Raw genomic sequence first — 20825 nt, forward strand, 5'->3', positions numbered from 1 at the left:
TCATTTGGCCAACACCTGGATTATTCATCCTTAGGCAAATAGCTAAATCTAGTCCTGCCCTACAGCAATACAAAACACATGTGATTCTCTGGAAAATAACCCAGGGAGTAATTATTTCAACCACAAATATGAATTTTAAATCTCTTATATTCCTATTAGCCGAATGTCAATGAATGTGAGCCATTCCTCAGTGATATCTCATATTAGGATGTGAAGTGAATGATTCAGTGAACAGTAACCTATACAGAAATGTCTTATATATATACACACACACACACAAACATAAATACATGAAAAAACTTTTACTTTGTATAATTTTTAAAATCCTAGGCCTATACATCTATTACTTCATAAAACATGCTTCTAAAGGACATGCTGTGTCTTTGTAAGAAAACAGGATATAAATACAGCAGAAGGCAGAATATAAAAGACAGAGAAATCAGGTTTAAAACAGAAAGGCTGAAGAGCTAGGAAAAACATCCACTTAGGAGGCTCTTCTCAGATCCAAATGCTTTAAAAGCTAGATCTCTACACCTTTGTCATTCTCATTTTGATTGTCTGTTTTCTGTTTTTGTGAAGCAACTTGCCCAAGGCCACAAAGAGATTACGCTAAAGAGAGGTTAAAACTCTGAAGTTCTGGGTTTATAGGCCCAAGTTCAGCTTATGTCATTCAATTCCATAATGAAACCATTTATTTTATTTTTTTGGTTTGAATTCTGAAGTTCACTTGGGATAATGATTTGACACTGTTAACTTTAGATGAAAATTAACTCAAAAGTATGATCTGTTATACTTAGCTTTAGATACATTTTTTTTTTTTTGCATTTGCCAGAAACACCTAATACTCTAGAGCTGATAAAAAATATCCATGAAATTAAAAGACACTTACTCCTTGGAAGAAAAGTTATGACCAACCTAGACAACATATTAAAAAGCAGAGACATTACTTTGCCAACAAAGGTCCATCTAGTCAAGGCTATAGTTTTTCCAGTGGTCACGTATGGATGTGAGAGCTGGACTACAAAGAAAGCTTAGCACTGAAGAATTGATGCTTTTGAACTGTGGTGTTGGAGAAGACTCTTGAGAGTCCCTTGGACTGCAAGGAGATCCAACTAGTCCATCCTAAAGAAAATCAATCCTGAATATTCATTGGAAGGACTAATGCTGAAGCTGAAACTCGAATACTTTGGCCACCTGACGCAAAGAACTGACTCCCTGGAAAAGACCCTGATGCTGGTAAAGATTGAAGGTGGGAGGAGAAGGGGACAACAGAGGATGAGATGGTTGGATGGCATCACCAACTCAATGGTCATGAGCTTGAGTAAACTCCGGGAGTTGGTGATGGACAGGGAAGCCTGGCGTGCTGCAGTCCATGGGGTCTCAAAGAGTCACACAACTGAGTGACTGAACTGAACTCAACTGAACTCTGTCTTCATCTCTCTGATTTTTAAAAACAAATGGATTTCACATATTGTTCAGTAGCTTGCTTTTGCCCCCATCCTAATAGTGTACTTTGATCATGTTTCCTTATCAGTGCCTCATATAGGTGTCTATATTCAGAGAGGCAGTATAGTATAGTGATGAAAACAAGGAGCAAAGAGTCGGACACGACTGAATGACTGAACTGAGACTAAGACTGATTCATACTCTGCCTTAGTATTTTCATTCGGCTGCTAAATGTGCTGTCAATACACTCGAATAAATTTATAGGTTCTGGAAACTGAAATAAGTTCCTAAAAATTAGCAAATATATGCACATAGTTTGTATATCGTGTTCAAAATTGGAGTAGTGTGTACTCAGCAAATGCTACCTTTCAAAGGTAAGAGGCTGACACAGAGCCTACATCTTCAAGTCAATCATGTGTATCCAACTAAGTTGCCAATGTCAGAGACAGCCTGATTCCAATGCAGAAGAAAATGCTTCAAGGGCAAAAAAGCTTTAGATGCTATTATTTTTAAGTGTTTTAAATGAGTTTTGCACTTTTGTAGCAGATGGAGTCGAAATTTTGGTACTGATTAAAATTTAACAGTGTTTTAAATATGACCTAGAACATTTATTTAGTTTAAAAATCCAAGTGCTGATGTTCTTTAAAACATTCCAAAGTATTTCAAAGCACATATGAAACACAAAGACACAACACTCATTCTCAAACTGACAATTTCATTGACTGCAACTATTTCCCTGCCAACAATCTTCACGTGTATTCCGTGAGATGGTGAAAAAGGGAGAGGGATGAATGCTTGGACAGTTTTCAAAACCCCTCTCTTGCTCTGATCCTGAACATGTGGTATAGTTTGAGGTGCAGCCTCACAGAGTATGTGAAACCTTAAAATACATGTATTATTTCTTTTTGTCCCCTTTATAACTATTCAGCAAGCATTTATTAAATCCTTACTGGATAGACAGCAATATGTTTAATTAGGAATTATCAAAGAAAGAAAGAGAGGTAAATAAGGTATACTTTCTGCCCTCTAAGACAGGTTAACAATATATTTAAGGCAACTAAAGTGAAAATAAGACACAAACGAACACTAAGTTTAATTCAAAGAAAGGAAAGATGAATATTACAGTTGAGGAGGTAAGCTTTCAACTATGTCGTGAAGACTGGACTGTATATAGGCAGGCAGGAAGGAAAAGAGAAGAAAAAATTCACAGTTGAAGAAGCTAGAAAGAAAGCATGCTCTGAGTCTCGCATACCTCTGAATACGGCATTCCTTTAGCCTTCGATGAGTAACCCTACTCATTTCTCATGTCTTTACTTTACTTTCTTTAACCTCTGGAGAGCCCCAAGTTAGGTACCCCTCTTACATGTTCTCATAATTCTCTAGTGTACTTCCCTCACTGAAAACAGTTTCACATTGTACTGTAACTGCTATTTCCCACTAAATTATAAACTCTGAGAGGGTACAGATCACGTGTTTTATTCACCATTATATCTCCAGTGGCTATTATCACATTTGACATATAGCAGGAGCTCAACAAAATCACTGCAAATGGTGACTGCAGCCATGAAATTAAAAGATGCTTACTCCTTGGAAGGAAGCATATGAAAAAGCAGAGACATTACTCTGCCAACAAAGGTCCATCTAGTCAAGGCTATGGTTTTTCCAGTGGTCATGTATGGATGTGAGAGTTGGACTATAAAGAAAGCTGAGCGCCGAAGAACTGACGCTTTGGAACTGTGGTGTTGGAGAAGAGTCTTGAGAGTCCCTTGGACTTCAAGGAGATCCAACCAGTCCATCCTAAAGGAGATCAGTCCTGGGTGTTCACTGGAAGGACTGATGTTGAAGCTGAAACTCCAATACTTTGGCCTCTTGAAGCGAAGAGCTGAGTCACTGGAAAAGACCCTGAGGCTGGGAAAGATTGAAGGCAGGAGGAGAAGGGGACGACAGAGGATGAGATGGTTGGATGGCATCACTGACTCAATGGACATGAGTTTGGGTAAATTTTGGGAGTTGGTGATGCACATGGAGGCCCGGCAGGCTGTGGTCCATGGGGTCACAAAGAGTTGGATACGACTGAGCGACTGAACTGAACTGAACTGAGGAGCTCAACAAATATTTTCTGAATTAATGAATGAATGAAAAAATAGAAATAGAAAAGACCTGGAGAGAAATGGTGAGGAGGTAGGTCAATTAAAATAAATGGTCCCTACCTGTTTTTAAGATAATGTGAGTAGAGAGGTATCATTCATTCATTTATTCATTTTTTTCAACACATATTTATTGAGTATCTGCTGTTTCTAAGTCACTATGCTAAATGTCAACTATGCTAACTGTCAAAAACACAAAATTAAATAAGATATAGTCACCAAGCTGGTATTTGACATCTTATAGAGGCTTCCTCTTCAAAGACACATTATCTTCTGCCCAAGATTTAGACTATCTTTCCTGTCTAAAATTAATAGATGTCTATGATACTGTATCAAAATACACAAAAATGTTAATTTTCAGGAAAAAAGAAGAAAAATACTTGGTATTTGAGGCATGTGAAGGCTTGTTGAAGGAGGCATAGAAATAGTATCAAAAACTACCATACAGGGATTTCCCTGGTGGTCCAGTGGCTAAGACTCTGCACTCCCAATGCAGAGGGCCTAGGTTCGATCCCTGGTCAGGGAACTGGATCCCACATGCCACAACTAAGAGCTCGCATGCCACAGCTAAAGAACCCACACACCACAACAAAGATCGAGGATCCTGCATGCTGCAGTTAAGACCCGGAGCAGCCACATAAATAAATATTTAAAAAGTAAACCTACCGTATAATATGCATGAATGCTACGGCAGAAAGGTTCAAGGCATTAAAAAGACACAGCAAAAGATATTTAAAAACATAATAATTCTTTCAAAAAAAAAATAATAATTCAGAATGAGACAAAATTAAGTGAGGAAGGGAAAAAAAAAGTCACTCCAGGTAGAGGGGTACATCCTGTGTAAAACATGATACCCTGTGTACCTTACAAGTTCCACAGGGCTATACCCAAGGAAGCATGCTGAGGTGGTCTGGGAACAGTCTTTGTGGCTTAGATAAGAAGTGCAAACATTACCCTAAAAATCTATGTGATGGTATTAAAGGCTTATAAGCAAGAGAGTTACTAGCTTTGGAAAAATCACTTTTCTAAAGCATCCATTTTATGAATTATTCTGACAGCAGTGTCAACAATGAACTGGAGGAAAATCAGATTAGAGGCAAGTATAGTATATATTAAAAGGGGGATAAAGGGAATAGTGTATGCCTTTAAACTTACAAGTAACTTGGGATGCCTAAGTTTTGATTTGAAACAATTGAAGGTTAGTTGTAACTAGCAGTGCCCAGAAGGTACTGGGTCAACTTGAAATAATTATTCTAGCTATACGTCATCTACAGGATTCTTTGTCCTATTTTGGTGAAAAAAAAAAAATTGTTAACTTGAAAAAGGTCAACAAAGACATGTTGATCAAAATCATGGACACCACAAAGCTGAGAGGTCCACACAAAGTGTTAAATTTAACATTCTCTGAAACACAGATCACTATCCCCTGTAGAAACTGGTGATGGACATGGACGCCTGGCATGCTGCAGTCCATGGGGTCGCAGAGTCAGACATGACTGAGCAGCTGAACTGAACTGAAAGAAATTTTTAAAGCTATATAATAATGACTACAAAGAAAACAAGAGAGGAGATGAGAAAAGATGGAAGACAGACAACAGAATGAATCGGATACTACAGACAGCTAAAGCAGGGACTGAAGAGTGGCAGTGAAAACAGGGCTTATATGAAGACCTACACACCAAATGGATGAGGACAGTGGTCCTCCTTCAACCACTGGGCTCCCAGAATCTTGGTTGGTCTAATACTACATCCCTCAGTAAGAGACCGGAAAGTTCTTTTCTAAGAAAACCAAGTAGCCTAAAAGATAAGGCATACAGATACTGAAACTATTAGGTCTCCTAATAAAACATCTGTATCATTATCCAAATTGAAGGTCACCAAATGCCCAACTCAACAAATGAAAATAAAATAAAATCCCACCAAAACAAATCACTGTGAAATTCTGAAAGAGTAGGGTCAGAAAGAAGAGCCTATAGGCCTCCAGCAAGCAGAAAGAAGGTGGGGGTGGGGGAAAGGTCAGGAACTGGAATTCAATATAGAAGATTGATGAAAGGAATTCCCAGGAAAACAAGTGAAAGTGTGATGAGGGTATCTATGCAGAAGACCAAGAGAACAAACCAACCCAGACTTGAGAAGAGCAAAGAAGGAATCCGAGAGAGAAGACTACAAGAAAACCACTGATCCAAAGTACTGTCTGAGGCACCTGATGGTACTGAGACATTTTAAAGTTTTATTAAATGGTTTAGTAATAAATGTAAAAAATAAGAAGGACAGGGACATAGGAAAAAATAAGAGGAGTGCGATGGGGAGAGAAGGAAGCAATATATTAACCCTACAGAAAAAACCAAAAAGTGTGTACAAGGAAAGTCTGAAGATATTTCAACAGATTGAAATTTTGGTCAAATTTAAGCAAAATAAAACTAGAAGAAACAAACAGAAAACCAATACCAACTGGAAAGACAACACACTGTCTTGAAATAACTAAAAAAAATGGTTATTGGAGAAGGGCAGTACTAAGGACTAAAGCAGCAGTACTTGGCTCAAGAGAAAAAAAAAAAAAAGACTTTTTAAGAGTTTCAATTGTGTAAAATGGAATGACTGACTGAGACATTAAGTAGCTCAGTCTTTACTCACACTTCTTTATACTCCCTTCCATGTTGTTTTAGAATTTACATCAGACCAGATCAGATCAGTCACTCAGTCGTGTCCGACTCTTTGGGACCCCATGAATCACAGCACGCCAGGCCTCCCTGTCCATCACCAACTCCTGGAGTTCACGCAGATTCATGTCCATTGAGTCAGTGATGCCATCCAGCCATCTCATCCTCTGTCGTCCTCTTCTCCTCCTGCCCCCAATCCCTCCCAGCATCAGAGTCTTTTCCAATGAGTCAACTCTTCGCATGAGGTGGCCAAAGTACTGGAGTTTCAGCTTTAGCATCATTCCTCCCAAAGAAATCCCAGGGCTGATCTCCTTCAGAATGGACTGGTTGGATCTCCTTGCAGTCCAAAGGACTCTCAAGAGTCTTCTCCAACACCACAGTTTAAAAGCATCAATTCTTCGGTGCTCAGCCTTCTTCATAGTCTAACTCTCACATCCATACATGACCACAGGAAAAACCATAGCCTTGACTAGACACGCCTTTGTTGGCAAAGTAATGTCTCTGCTTTTCAATATGCTATCTAGGTTGGTCATAACTTTCCTTCCAAGGAGTAAGCATCCTTTAATTTCATGGCTGCAGTCACCATCTGCAGTGATTTTGGAGCCCCCAAAAATAAAGTCTGACACTGTTTCCACTGTTTCCCCATCTATTTCCCATGAAGTGGTGGGACCGGATGCCGTGATCTTCGTTTTCTGATTGTTGAGCTTTAAGCCAACTTTTTCACTCTCCACTTTCACTTTCATCAAGAGGCTTTTGAGTTCCTCTTCACTTTCTGCCATAAGGGTGGTGTCATCTGCATATCTGAGGTTATTGATATTTCTCCCGGCAATCTTGATTCCAGCTTGTGTTTCTTCCAGTCCAGCATTTCTCATGATGTACTCTGCATAGAAGTTAAATAAACAGGGTGACAATATACAGCCTTGATGAACTCCTTTTCCTATGTGGAACCAATCTGTTGTTCCATGTCCAGTTCTAACTGTTGTTTCCTGACCTGCATACAAATTTCTCAAGAGGCAGATCAGGTGTTCTGGTATTCCCATCTCTTTCAGAATTTTCCACAGTTTATTGTGACGCACACAGTCAAAGGCTTTGGTATAGTCAATAAAGCAGAAATAGATGTTTTTCTGGAACTCTCTTGCTTTTTCCATGATCCAGCGGATGTTGGCAATTTGATCGCTGGTTCCTCTGCCTTTTCTAAAACCAGTTTGAACATCAGGAAGTTCACGGTTCACATACTGCTGAAGCCTGGCTTGGAGAATTTTGAGCATTACTTTACTAGCGTGTGAGATGAGTGCAATTGTGCGGTAGTTTGAGCATTCTTTGGCATTGCCTTTCTTTGGGATTGGAATGAAAACTGACCTTTTCCAGTGGTGTGGCCACTGCTGAGTTTTCCAAATTTGCTGGCATATTGACTGCAGCACTTTCACAGCATCATGTTTCAGGATTTGGAATAGCTCAACTGGAATTCTATCACCTCCACTAGCTTTGTTAGTAGTGATGCTTTCTAACGCCCACTTACATACTGACCTGTATCTCTCCACTAGACTAAAAAGAAGAAACAAGTCCTATACAGCACCCAGCAGTGGCTGTCACATGGTGGCATTCAAAAGAAGCTTGTTAAATTAACAAATAAAAGAGCCTAAAGCTGAGCAGCCATTCAGTGGGGCACTACAGATGGGCCAGAAGATATGTAATTCACTGGGTCAGATGACCTTAAAGTCCTTTCTAACCCTGAGCTTGTATATGCCAAGCCATTAGGAGGTAAAATGAAACTAGCTCCTTGATTCCAAAATTACTTAGGTTATCACATTATAAAACTGTCCATACAAATCTATCCCTAAAAATATATTAGATAATCATACTTTAAATACAAAAAGAATGAGTTCTTTAGAACAAAAAAATATTCTATTAATCTATTAACATTAATATCATAGGTAAAGAGTTTTGCAAGTATAGAATCCATTTTTATATATTCAATTATAGTTAAGACGTATGTTTCCAAGAGACAGAATAAGATATTAAAGTACTGAACATAATGAAACAACCCAAATGCATGTGTGTGTGTTTATCAAACATGTACAGGTATATTAGATGCCATTCTTTAAAGACGATATTACTAGCTATAACCAAAGTCTATTTTGATTTCATGTATAAAAACTGTGGCTAAACTACATGTCCTTCAACAATATGCATAAATTAGCTTGTGGTTATTAAGGTTATCAGCACAATCCAACTCTTTTGTTAACTGTTCCTTAGCTTCTTGAAGCAGTTATAGGTTCACAACAAAATTGAACAGAAAGTACAAAGTTTCCATACCTCCCTCCTGCCCCCAAACAGCCTACAAGGTCCACCACTGTGAACATCTTGCAGCAGTGGTACATTTGTTGAAACTGATGAACCTACGGTGACACATTATTATCACCCAGAGATCACAATTTAGAGTTCACTCTTGGTATTTCAGTGGTTTTTGAGAAATGTACAACATGTATCCACCATTATATCAAGCGGAATAGTTTCACTGCCCCCCAAAATTCTCTACCTATTCATCCTTCCCTCCTCCTCCTGATCCCTTGTAATCACTGATCATTTCACTGTCTCCCTGACTTTGTGCCCTTTCCAGAATGTCATACACTTATAATCGTACAACACGTACCCTTTTCAGGTTTGTATGTTTTCCTTGTTTGGGATTCCCAGGTGGCACTAGTGGTAAAGAACCCACCTGCCAACGCAGGAGGAATCAGAGATGCAGGTTCAGTCCCTGGTTAGGAAGATCCTCTGGAGGAGGAAATGAAAACCCACTCCAGTATATTTGCCTGGCATCCCATGGACAGAAGAACCTAGAGGGCTACAGTCCACGGGGTTGCAAAGAGTCTGACGCAGGCAGCATGCACATCTTTCACTGAGAGATATGCATTTAAAGTTCCTCCATGTCTTCACAGTTCGATAGCCCATTTCTTTTAAGCGCTGAATAATTTTCCATTGTCTAGATGTACCACAGTTTATTCATCCCATGAAAGGCAACTGGTTGCTTCCAACTTTTGGCAATTATGAATAAAGCTGTTATAAACATACACATGTAGACTTTTGTGTGGATGTTAACTTTTCGACTCATTTGAGTAAATAAGTAATAAGCACAATTGCTGGATTATATAGTAAAAGTATGTTTAGTTTGGTAAGAATCTGTCAAATGTCTTCCAAAGTGGCTGCACCGTTTTGTACTCCCAGCCAGCAATGAATGAGAGTCCCTGTTGTGTCACATCGTCTCCAGCATTTGGTGTTGTCATTGTTTCAGGTTTTGGCCATTCTAATGGCTTCCCTGGTGGCTCAGCAGTAAAGAATCTGCCTGTAATCCAGGAGACTTGTAGGAGACGCGGGTTCGATCACTGGGTCGGGTCAGGAAGATCCCCTAGAGAAGAAAATGGCAGCCCACTCCAGTATTCTTGCCTTGGAAATCCCATGGACAGAGCAACCTGGCAGGCTATACTCCACAGGGTCACAAAGAGTCCCACATGACTGGGCAACTCAACAACAAGTATCTAGAGGTATTCCATTGCTGTTTTACATTCCCCTGATGATGTATGATGTGCAGTATCTTTTCATATGCTTACTTGCCATCTGTATACTTCCTTTCGTGAGGTTCCTATTAAGGTCTTCAGCCCATTTTTAATTGGTTTGTTCATTTTCTTATTGTTAGGTTTTAAAAGTTCTTTGTATATTCTGGGTAACATTCCTTATCATATATGCTTTTACAAATATTTTTTCCCAGTCTATAACTTGTCTTCCTTATCTTGACAGTGTCTTTCATAGAGGAGAAGTTTTTAATTTTGATGATGTCCAGCTTATCAAATATTTCATGGATCACGTCTTTGGTGTTATATCTAAAAAGTCACTGCCATACCCAAGGTTATCTAGATTTTCTCCTATGTTGTATTCTAAGGTTTTCATACCTTTGTGTTTTTCTCTAGGTCTATGATCTGCTTTGAGTTAATTTTTTTCAATGTGTCTGTGTCTAGGGCCCCTTTAAGGCCTGTGTCTAGGGCCCCTTTAAGGCCTGGGCCTCGGGCCCCTTTAAGGTCTGTGTCTCGGGCCCCTAGGCCTTAGCCTGTGTCTCGGGCCCCTTTAAGGCCTGTGTCTCGGGCCCCTTTCTTCACGTGAATGTCCACTGGCTTTGGTGCTTCAGTACCATCTGCTGATGCAACTATCTTTTCTCCATGGTACTGCCTTTACTCCTTTATCAAAGACCACTAGACTCTATTCATGTAGATCTATTTCCAAACTCTATTCTGTTCCATTTATCTGTCTATTCTTTCACCAATCCCACACCACTGTCTTGATTTCGATAGATTTACAGAAAGTCTTAAATTCAGGTAGAATTACTTCTCTGAATTTGTTCTTTTCCTTCAATATTATATTTTCTGGAACTTCTGTCCCTTTATAAAAACTTTAGAATCGTTCTCTCAATATCCACAAAATAATTTGCTGTGATTTTGACTGAGACTGTACTAAATGTATAAATTAAGCAGGGAAGAACTGACATCTTGACGATAACGAACCACTCTACGTATGAACATGGAATATCTCGCCACTTATTTAGCTCTTCCTTAATTTTTTTCATTAGAGTTTTATAGTTTTCCTCATATACAGTTGTATATATTTTGTTAGATTTATGTCTAAGTATTTCATTTTTTTGGAAGTGCTGATATACGTGATATTGAGTTTTTAAATTCCCCTTGTTCACTGCTGGTATATAAGAAAGTGATGGACTTTTATACATTAACCATGTATCATGCAGCCTTCCTATAATAGTTTATTTTTTGGTGCATTTTTCATATAGACAATCATGTCACCTTCAAATGAAGTTTTCTTTCTTCCTTTCCAGTTTTTGTATCTTTATTTCCTTTTCTTACCTTACTGCAATCGTGAGAACTTTCAGTAGGATGCTGAAAAGGAGGGATGAGAAAGGACATCCTTGCCTTGACCACGATCTTAGAGGGAAACTTCAAGATTCTCAGCATTAAAGATGATGCAAACTATAGGAGCTCTATAAAAGCGCATTATCAAGTTGAGACATTTTCCCTCGATTCCTAATTTGCTGAGAGTTTTTATCATGAATGGGTACTGGATTATGCCATATGTTTTTTCATAGTCAATTGAGAGGATGAAGTGATTTTTCTTCTTTAGCTTGTAGATATGCCGGATAACATTAATTGACTTTGAAATATCAAACCAGCCTTGCACACATGGGATAAATACCATTTGGTCACAGGACATAGCTCTTTCTATACATTATTAGATTCAAAATTCCTAATATTTTTGTTAGGCTTTATTTACTATGTTTATGAGAGACACTGGTCTATAACTTTCATTTCTAGTAATATCTTTACTTCTGTTGTTAAGCTAACACTGGCCTCAGTGATTGAGTTAGAAAGTATGACCACTGCTTTGATCTTCTGGAAGAAATTATAGAATTGGTTCAATCTCTTCCCTAAATGTTGGTGGGATTCACCAGTGAATCCATCTAGGCCTGATACTTTCGACTTTAGAAGCTTATTAATTATTGGTTCAATTTTTTTTAATAGATATAGACCTACTCAGATTGAATATTTCTTGTGTGAGTTTCAGCAGACTATGTCTTTCAAGGAACCGGTCCATTTCATCTAGATTATTAACTTTGTGTGCACAGCATTTTTCACAGTATTCCCTTAATACTTTTTTAAGGTTTATGCCTAAAGTGAGGTTCTCTCTTACGTCTCTGATCTTAAAAATTTGTATCTTTTCTCTTTTTTTATTAGTTAACCTAGATAAAAGCTTATTGACTTTTTAACAGAACCAGGTTTGGGTTTTGTTGATTTTCTTTTTTGATTTCCTGTTTTCAATTCTTATGATTTCTGCCTTAATTTTTATTATTTCTTTTCTTCTGCCTGTGCATGCCTGCTAAGTCGCTTCAGTCGTGTCTGACTGTTTGCAATCCCATGGACTGTAGTCCACCAGGCTCTTCTGCCCTGGAATTCTCCAGGCAACAATACTGGAGTGGGTTGCCATGCATTCCTCCAGGGAATCTTCCTGACCTGGGGATAGAACTCATGTCTCTTACATCTCCTGCACTGGCAAGAGGGTTCTTTACCACTAGTGCTACCTGGGAAGACCCAGTGTTAGTCACTCAGTCATGTCCAACTCTTTGCAATCCCATGGACTATAATCCGCCAAGCTGCTCTGTCCACGGAATTCTCCGAGCAAGAATAATGGAGCAGGTAGCCATTCCCTTCTCCAGGGGATCTTCCCAACCCAGGGATCGAACTTGGGTCTCTTGCATTGCATGTGGATTCCTGAATCCATGCCTGGTGGACCACAGTTCATGGGGTTGCAAAGAGTTGGACATGATTGGGCGACTCCCTATTTATTTTGCTCTTCTTTTTCTCATTTCCTAGGATGGAAACTTAGATAACTGACATTAAATCTTTCTTCAATTTTAATATATGCATTCAATGCTGTCAATTTCCTTCTAAGCACCACTTTCACTACATCTCACAAATGTGAATTGTTTATTTCTCCTTTCAGCTTTATCAGTTTTCTGAATGTGCACATCAGTATACTGCTACTAATATACCAAACTTATATACGGTGAATGCATGTCTAGGGCCGCTACATGTTCTTAGTGGATTAACCCTTTTATCATTATAAAATTTTCCTGTCTCCGGTTAATTTTCTTTGCTCTGAAGCCAATTTTTACATTTTCTGTTTGTTCTCTTTGTTTTTTCTATTCTCTTTTTCTTGCCTTCCTGTGGGTTACTTGAATGCTTTTCAGAATTGCATTGGGTTTATCTAGAGTGTTTTTTAGTGTATCTCTCTCTACTCTAGCCATCAGATACAAATAACATCGCTGCCTACTGGTGTCATCATTTTACCATTTCAAATGAAGTGCAGAAACCTTACATTCCTTTATACGCCTTCATTTATAATTATCTTAACTATTTTCTCTTCACACTTTTAGAACTACATCAGGCCCTCATGAAGCAGACCACCCAGGGCTGGTGCTCTGTGACAAGCTGGAGGGAGGGGGCGGGGCGCAGTGGGAGGACGGGGGGACACGGGTATACCTGTGGCCCATTCATGTTGATGTATGGCAAAAGCCATCACAATACTGTAAAGTAATTATCCTCCAATTAAAATAAATAAATGATTTTTTTTTTAAAGGAACTACATCAGACAGGATACTTTTTGTTCAACCATAAAACAACTTAGAATACTCAAGAGGGAAAGGAAAACATCCACTCGTATTTCAGTCTTTTGTTCTTTCTTCCTTCTTAATATTTTAGAATTCCTGCTTTTATTATTTCCTTTCTGTTCAGAGAACTTACTTAAGCTATTCTCTCACAGCAGACTATCAAGTGGCAAATTCCCTTAGTGTTGCTTCATCCTTTTCTTCTTGAACGCTGTTTTTCAGGACACAGAAACGGGGCTGGCGGTTCTTCAGCACTCCAGTGCTGCGCCACGTCCGCACGGCCTTGGTGGTTTCTGGTGAGAAATCCACTGCCATTTGAACTGTTTCTCCTCAAGAAGTAAAGTGCTGCTTTCCTTGCACCACGTTAAAATGAAAGACTTTCCCATCCCAGTTAAAGAACAGAAAGTCACTTACTCCTCTTTGAATTCTAGACCAAGACACAACGACGTAATTACTGTCCCTCTGGGTAAGGACATCTGAGCGTCTTGAACCACGATACTAGATGGCAGTCTCACGTTATACCAGTAGGTGTCACTCTACATATGATGCATTAAAAGTCACTTAAGTCTCAATTGCATCCCTTCAACAAATATTGACCAAGTGTCCATTATGTGCCAGGCATGATTCTGGATGCTGATATTATAAAGGTGAACAAGAAAGACATGATCTTATTTCCATGAAGCTCACAGTCTAGATATTAATGAACAAATCTGCTTTACTTGTTTTCATTATAAAAGTCTGTCAAATTCTATTCCAAAGGAAATTTTATTTTCCTAAGTTATTAGAGAATAACATTTAAAATAGCTCTTAAAGAACATATAATAATTAAACAGAATTAGAGAATCTATGTTCAGTACAGGTGAGATTGGGGCTTCCCTGGTGGCTCAGTGGTAAAAAATCCACCTGCCAATGCAGAAGACACGGGTTCGAGCTCTGGGTCAGGAAGAGCCCCTGGAGGAGGAAATGGTAACCCACTCCAGTATTCTTGCCTGGGAAATCCCATGCACAGAGGAGCCTAGTGGGCTACAGTCCATGGGGCTGCAGAAGAGTTGGACACAACTTAGCAACTAAACAACAGGTGAGATTAATGTATCCAGTTTATTTTCTAGAATTGACACAACACTTCTCTCCCAAACTTTTAAGTTTCTAAAACCCAAATATTAGGTACCCTTCACTACAATGGAGAATTAATCTTAAAAAAAATTCAAAGTTTTTTAAAATCCACCTATTCATGTTTTTACAAGAGACTATTACAAATTTTTAAAGATTATTTGCAAAGTTTATTAATTCCAAAGTACAGATTTCTTTATTTCTACTTAGAAAAGTTAAAACGTCCACTTCTAAACACCAACATACTCCCCCAGTTAAGAGAACAAAGATAATAGTGAATTATCGTTCTCAGCATAGAACTTAGGGATTCCTCCACTGTCAACACCCTTATTTGGATAAACATGTGAGACTCATAGCTATTACCAGGACTTAAAGGTGACCTGCTCATGGTTAAGAGTCGAGCAATGAAAGGTCATATTTGTCAAAATAAACAGATCTAAGACAGGGAGCAGACATGGTACCTCAAAAAAGTATATTTGCCTGCACAGAAATCCAAGAACTTTTAATTAATCCAAGAAATATTTAACTGCTATTTTACTTCTCTGAATTCTCAAACAGAATTTTCTCTAATCTGGGAAGGCTAGAAAAAAATATGGTTAAGGAAATATTTCAGGATCAAAAGTTCTATTGCTTAGAATTCTTTAACTTGAAAATTTAGTCAAATAAATTTCTCTGAGACAAACTGATGCTGATAAGAATTTTAAAAGACCACAACATCTTCATGTAATATCTAACCTAATATTCCTTTTGAAATACCTCAAACTCTTAGTTAGTATTCAAATTACCTGAAATATATTCCACATTATTCAACTTTAGCTTAGAATCACACACATACTTTAGAACACAAGAAGCAGTGAATGAATGCGAAGTTATAAATAAACACTAAGGTGCTTCATAAAGGATTGACTGACATTAAAAAGATTAAATTAATTTATATCTAATATTAAAGCATTTTCTTTCACTTTTAAAGGTATTAAAATAGTGGTGGTTGACCAAAAATATTTAAAACTGGCTTAGTGGGTATGATTTTACAATTACTCAAAAGCTTTCTGACGCCCCAGCACTGTTGTCTGGCATATCTGAGATATCTGATGCTATCGCAGTACTTGGATTTCAAATATAAAAATATGAGTGTGTAAAAGGGGATTTAGTGTACAGGGAAAAAAACACAGCTCTTGGTGTTACAATGATCCTGGTTTGAATTCCAGTACTACCTCAAATAGTTCTATGTGACTCTGAGGGCAAGTTATTTAAACTGTTCTAAACATCACTTTTCCACCAAGATGCAAATAACAGGGCTGAAAAAGGATTATGCTGTTTATACTGTAAACATACATAAAACATTGTATTATGTTGTTTATATTACATAAAATGCCTAATACACAGTCTGATACATAGTAGGTACTCAAGAAACAGTATTTATTAGGAGAGCACCATTCTTTTTAACCACTAGACTGACTATACCAGTTAATGCTGAACAACTACTGACTCACTAGTTTTTGTAACTAACACACAGTATCTTTACTGCTATAACAGGTTTATAAAATCAAACTCTTTACTAGACTGAATGCCAACAAATAAGCACCTTCTCCTTTAACATAACATATTTTGCATGACCTTACACGAATTGCTTAGATAAAAGCTTTTTCTTTTCTGCTTTTGTTATTTTAAAGTGCAGATGCATTTGAGTCATTTTCTCCTTTTGTTTCATATCCTTAAGATCCAAAGCTTCAAAGACATAATGTCAGCATGCAGTCGATTTATTACTGAACTCTTGAAGAGACACTGAAGAATTACCTTGTCAATCACCCCAAGGACTCTGAAGGCCTTCAGCTCCTCGGCAGGGCTCCTTAGGTTCCAAGGGGGCCTTGAACTTAGTGATCCTGGAGGCTAATGGAAGATATCAAAGATTACACATCAATCAGGGAGGTACTTGAAGGAAGACTGCCTGCTGAAGCAAATGCCAGGCCAAAGGAACTAAATTTATCATAAATCAGAGAATGGAAAGATGAAACGAGGAAGTTTCTGTTTGTCTGTAATATAAAGTAAAAAATAAAATAAAAAATGAAAGAAATCAAAAAGAAAAAGCAAGAAAAAAGTCCCAAGTAAATAAATCATGATAACACTGGAAACAAGATTTTAAAAAAGAAAAATTAATGAGCTGATACAGTTTCCAGAGCAACAATTCAATTCAGAACTGTACAGCTATAATGCAACTTTGTAACAAATGCATAACTGAACCAACAATCAATCACAGCCTTATATTTGCCCCAGAAGGCTCAAGAGCAATTTAGAAGAAAAAGACTAAAAAACAATAGATAAACTTGGGGAGAGAGGGAACATAAGTCATTTTCTCTCATCATAAGACTACAGTTCTTTAATGCTACTTTTTAAATATATACTATGTATGTTAAGAGAGACTGGCAAATTTAAGGTCAACCAGAATTGCTAATAATGGTGAAGAATTAAGCAACTCTATCCCATAACCAATAATTATTAGAACTGAGATTGGTTAAGCCTAGAAAAGAGATGATTTACAGAAGAAAATGTCTTTTAAATATTTGAACACTTGTGATGTGGAAAACTTCATCTGTTCACCATAATAAAAAGTGCAAAAAAGATCAATGAATACAGAAGGGATATTTCAGTACCACTTACAATAAAAGAATAATCCTAACTTCCCATCCACTGGTCTTAGTTTTTCACTACCAGTCATATAAAACATTAGGCTAGATAAATTCCAAAGACCTTTCCATTGGCATTCACAATCAGAAAGCAATCCTTTATTAACCTTTATATTAAAATGGTGATGCGATGACAGGACACACAAAGCCTTATTATATCTTCAAAACAGACCCTTCTGTTGTCAACAATCTGTTAGAATACAGAGGAAACATTTATCGCCCCACTGAGTAGCTACTGATAAATCACCTGGCTAACCAAATGTTATGATTACTGGAGTTACTGAGCTACCATTTTCGATACTTCAAGTCCTCGTGCAGCCCAACATCACTAGACAAGAAGCTCCTTGGGAACAGGAAGTAGGCCTTATTCACCTGTATGTTCACAGCAGCTAGCATGCTGGTTGGAAGCAAAGAGGAGGAGCAGAAAAGAAAGGAAGGAGGAAGAGAGGAGAGTGACAACTGAGGGAGGTCACACAGACTAATTAGGTGTCTTTAATAGCTACGAAAACTATCACTGTGCAATTAGCTTTCAAAATTTTTTTTGTTTGTTCTTAGGTTTAGCAAGCAAACACTAACTATAATATGCCTAAAGAGGTGATTTTTTTAAAAAGATAACTCTTTACTTTTTAAAGAAACTTGAGAATGTTGGTGATAATGGCAACTCAACAGGGTAATAACAATCTTTTCAGTTCAGTTCAGTTCAGTTCAGTTGCTCAGTCGTGTCCGACTCTTTGCGACCCCATGAATCACAGCACGCCAGGCCTCCCTGTCCATCACCAACTCCCAGAGTTCACTTAGACTCATCCATCGAGTCGGTGATGCCATCCAGCCATCTCATCCTCTGTCGTCCCCTTCTCCTCCTGCCCCCAATCCCTCCCAGCATCAGAGTCTTTTCTAATGAGTCAACTCTTCACATGAAGTAGGTGGCCAAAGTACTGGAGTTTCAGCTTTAGCATCATTCATTTCTACTTCTAGGATATGTTTCCAAAAAATTATATTTTTAATATCTCACTTATATTAAGTGCTGAGCTAGATGACATAAAACACAGATACATCTCTGTCTCCCTAAAGCTTAAAATCCAAGGGGGAATTTTTAAGGCTAGAAAAACACTTAGCAGGGCATTTTAATAGAAATGAAACAGAAATACAGACTCTTCTCTCTTAATCTATGTTATATTATTTAATCTTCATATCTCACCCTGGTCTGAGTGTAGTACTTACAAGAAGTTATCATTATAATCCCATTTTACAGATAAATAAAAGGAAGTTCAGAATGGTTGGGAGTTTACAGTCAGAAAGAGTAGTGAAAGATCCCAGACTAGATCCCAACTCCTTACATGAAATTGCAGTCCTTCTGTTACACAACACATTCTGATGATTAAAAATTCAGCTCTGCCTACTCTATTATCAAGGAAGCATAAGAACCGCTTGTGATTTTTGTAAAAGGAATGGCTAGAAAACGTCATAAGAGGAAAAAGAATAATATGGCCAAACATGTCCAATATCCCTATCTCCTACTTATCCCTCTTATTCACTGATGTCATAGGATCTTTCCGTTTCCAAGGAAAGTTATCAATCTCAACACTTTATCAATCTCAACAGCAGACAGAAAACCACAAGCTCTCTACTGTGTCTTTCAATAAATGACCATGCCCACCATGTGCATGATAATTTAAAGGGATAAAAATCATCAAAAGACACAGTCCCTAGTTTCAAGACATTTACAACTTACTTGAAGAGATAAGCTAAACACATGAAAAGTTAAATAACAGTAAAACATTTTTTAAAAATAGAGATAAGTCACTAGTCAATGTATGATAAACTGTGGTCTCAGAAAGAAGTGAAATCAAAGGGGATTTTAAATGTTACGTAGAAATTAGGTTAGGAAAGGATATTATACATAGGACTGGGGGAAAAAACTGGCTTGGTAGGGGGGAAATGTTGAAATTGTAGAACAGAGGAAAATAAAATTACACATTTAAGGTTGGTTGGTCTTACTGCCTTTAACAGGCCTTGAATGCCAAGAAGAAAAGTCTGGACTATGTTCTCCAGAATCTAGAAAACAAGTTTTTGTATGAGAAGCAACTCAACGAAACAGTATTTAGTAAGGTTACTTTTGCAAAGACAGGAATGGTGAAATTGTAATGGGGAAAGACCAAAGGCAAAGTGATCATTCAAGTTCTCTTTCTACTTTAACCATCTATAAAAGTCTAAGATCAGAGAAACGAACAAAGAAAGATCATGAAATAAAATCATCAATAAAAAATCCTGTATTTCTGATATGCAGTGTTTAAATTGGGCAGAATCCCTATAGATCTATTCCTTTTTTTAGATGGCAAAAGGAAACATAAATCCACAGAATTTTAAGAACAGAAGAGGCAGAGATCAAGTCCAACACTCTTTTTTTTTTTTTTCAGATGAGAAAACTGAAAAGCAGCAAGGTTTAGCAATCTGGCTAAGATGACAAAACTAAATAATAGATAAGGGGGATTAGATCTTATTTATATAATTACATAACACTGTTAAAGGAAACTTCAGCAGATACTGTTGGGGCAGGGTAAATGAAAATATTTCCAGGCAATATGGCTCATTTCCTTAAGGAAGAAAAGAAAAATTTTACTTCTTTGTATCGGCTACAATATCAGAAGATGCCTAGAGAAACAAAAAGTTCAAAACTAAATACAGGAGGTGTGGAAGCAGGGGGGAAACACAAGAAGATGTGATAATCCACCAACTTTCAGAAGCAAAGATGGCAAGAATGTATCACTCAACTGTTCCAGCCTATGGCAGACCCTGTTAGTCCATACTCTGTCTTGCAACGCAGGGCTCTTGGCAGCCACCATCAGTGGATCAGAGTTACCAGCACCTAGTGAGACCTGTTTACTATCACTGTCTGACACTGTCTACATGGCGGAAGTGAAGCTTGCCTTTGTTTTCACTTGGGTTCTTTTTAAGTTGTTACTTATCCAGCCCAGAGTGTTTTTACTTGATATTATTCCCTTTTCTCAATGAGATCTAGCTCAATTCTTAACTATCTGTTAGTGAGGTACTTTTCAAACTTTTAACATGCATGTGCATCACCTGAGGACTTGGTGAAAGTGGAGATTCAGACCCAGTCAGTTCGTGGTAGAGCCCACGAATCTGCATTTCCCAGAAGCTACCAGGTGATGCTGAGCTGCTGGTCCACCAACTGTATGAGGAACAGGGTTAGCTGCTCATCCTTAAATACCCTGAGAGTTAAGTCAGCATTATCTGGGCGGGAACAAGCAGTCAAAGGCAGAAGCAAAGTTCTACCAGGAACATATCAAGAATCCACACTCTGAACCATGACAGCTAACTGCACTAGCTTCTGAACTTGGCTTCATCTGTAGATTTTTGGCTTTGCCGAGACTTTCCCTGGCAACCTATTAACCCCCAATACTCAACCTCCTAAACAAGTCTCTCTTAGGTCACATTTCAAGCATGACTCCTAACTGCCGTCCTATTACTGATCTGGAGTGCACCTGCCTGCCATCTTTGCTTTGCCCACGTCTCATTAAGGGTGACACGACACTCA

General features: G+C 38.0%; 1 protein-coding gene and 1 non-coding gene across 5 annotated transcripts in view; one reads left to right on the forward strand and one right to left on the reverse strand.

Moving 5' to 3' along the window:
- RPS6KC1 (ribosomal protein S6 kinase C1) overlaps nucleotides 1-20825 on the reverse strand; it is a 204114-nt gene that overhangs the window by 58285 nt on the left and 125004 nt on the right. For 3 of the 4 annotated variants that reach the window (XM_027565620.1, XM_027565624.1, XM_027565623.1), the window contains one exon: nucleotides 16383-16475. The exons of the other annotated variant lie outside the window; for it this stretch is intronic. In XM_027565620.1, coding sequence (XP_027421421.1) covers nucleotides 16383-16475 — 93 coding nt within the window. The remainder of the gene's footprint in view (nucleotides 1-16382; nucleotides 16476-20825) is intronic. 4 annotated transcript variants of the gene reach the window in all.
- On the forward strand, nucleotides 4047-4119 carry TRNAG-CCC. The gene has a single exon. It is a non-coding gene; the product is annotated as a tRNA-Gly (tRNA).

This window comes from Bos indicus x Bos taurus, chromosome 16 (genome assembly GCF_003369695.1).
Source record: "Bos indicus x Bos taurus breed Angus x Brahman F1 hybrid chromosome 16, Bos_hybrid_MaternalHap_v2.0, whole genome shotgun sequence".
Lineage (NCBI taxonomy): Eukaryota > Metazoa > Chordata > Mammalia > Artiodactyla > Bovidae > Bos > Bos indicus x Bos taurus.